Source organism: Myotis davidii, unplaced genomic scaffold (assembly GCF_000327345.1).
Source record: "Myotis davidii unplaced genomic scaffold, ASM32734v1 scaffold1364, whole genome shotgun sequence".
NCBI lineage: Eukaryota > Metazoa > Chordata > Mammalia > Chiroptera > Vespertilionidae > Myotis > Myotis davidii.
Window position 1 is genome coordinate 492598 of NW_006295736.1, and position 1446 is coordinate 494043.

General features: G+C 62.3%; 1 protein-coding gene across 1 annotated transcript in view; it reads right to left on the bottom strand.

The window, feature by feature from the left end:
• Positions 1–1446, bottom strand: part of MYO1G (myosin IG) — a 24180-nt gene that overhangs the window by 14637 nt on the left and 8097 nt on the right. Inside the window, exon 10 of the mRNA XM_015568207.1 lies at positions 701–813. Coding sequence (XP_015423693.1) covers positions 701–813 — 113 coding nt within the window. The remainder of the gene's footprint in view (positions 1–700; positions 814–1446) is intronic.

Sequence of the window (1446 nt, forward strand, 5' to 3'; positions counted from 1 at the left end):
CCGGGGGCAGCTGCTCCCCTGAGCCCCCCTCCCCGCCGCCCCCCCAGCTCCGGACTCCAAGTGCCCCCGGGAGAAGGCACATGACCAGGGGCAGGGGCAGAGGAAGCCCTTCCCACCCCGCAGGTGTCACCCGGACTCCGACCGCGTTAGCCTCCACTCCCGGGAGGCCTAGAGGGAGGCATCCGGGACTACAGCCACCCAACCCAGGCCACAGGCGGGCGGGCAGGCAGCCCAGTGACCAGATTAAAACTGACTTAAGCAACGTTGCCTGGATCGCAACTTCGGGATCCGAATGGCAGAGGGGAGAGGGTGGGGGCTGAGGGGGAGGCGCCTGCCGGCAGCGGGTCAGCGAGAACTCGCTACCCCCTTGTCTCGACAACAGAGCGTGTCATGGTCCTGGCCGGTGTGGGTCACTGGCCTTCGCACCAGGTTTGCTTCCGGGTCAAGGGCACATACCTGGGTTGCAGGTTCGAGCCTTGTTGCCCCTGTGGGGGTGAGTGTGGGAGGCAGCCAATCGATGGATGTGTCTCTCTCACATCGGTGTTTCTCTCTCCTCCCCTCCCGTCCACTCTCTTAAAAAAATCAATGGCAAAATATCCTCACTCCTTGGGTGAGGATTTAAAACAGCAACAACACACATGCCTGCGCTAGAGCGGCCGCGTGCCTGTCACTGGGTGGGTTTGCGTTTCCCGGGTGGGACCGGTAACAGCGGGCCACGGCCGCGTGTGGACTGGGATGCGCCGGCGGGAGGTGCTCAGACAGGAGGAGACATTGCAGGGGGTGAAGTTCTGGGTCAGCGTGGCCACGTGCCCGCTGAGGGCGCCAGGGTGGCGCCATGTGTATCAGAAAACGCAGCTCTGCGCACCTGAGTGTGTGGGGGTGCGGAGAGAGGGAGACAGGGACGCAGATACGGGGTGGGGCGCACGACCCAGCAACCCCGGTGAGTGGCAACCTGTGTGAATCTTCCAGCTTTTCTGTGTGTTTGAAGTGAAAAGCCAAGGGCTGCGGGAGGGGTGGAAAGCCACTGTCCTCTGGAAAAACACCCCGAAAAGATTCCCAAGGACCTGAATTGCTTCCCAATAACCAGGACGGAGGCGGGGGCGTCTGCGCCAAAGCACAGGATGGAGAGGTGACAGGTGGGCGGGCAGGAGTGTGGGTGGGGCTTTAGTTTATCGCCACGCCCCTTCCCCTAGGTCTGAGGTCTGTCAGAATAGATAGGGGCGAAGAAAAGAAGGGAGGAAGGGAGGGAGGATGGCAGGAGGAAGGGAGGGAGGAAAATCTGTGCACCTGGACCTGAGCTGGCAGCTGAGGCGACCTGGACCCAACCCACACTTTTTGCTTAAGTCAGTTTCAGTCGAGGTCTGGTTTGTCTCCAAAAGTCCTGCTCGTGGGCACGCCCCTCCCTCTCCTCCCCCACGTGCATGCCCCTCCCCTCCCCTCCCCCGC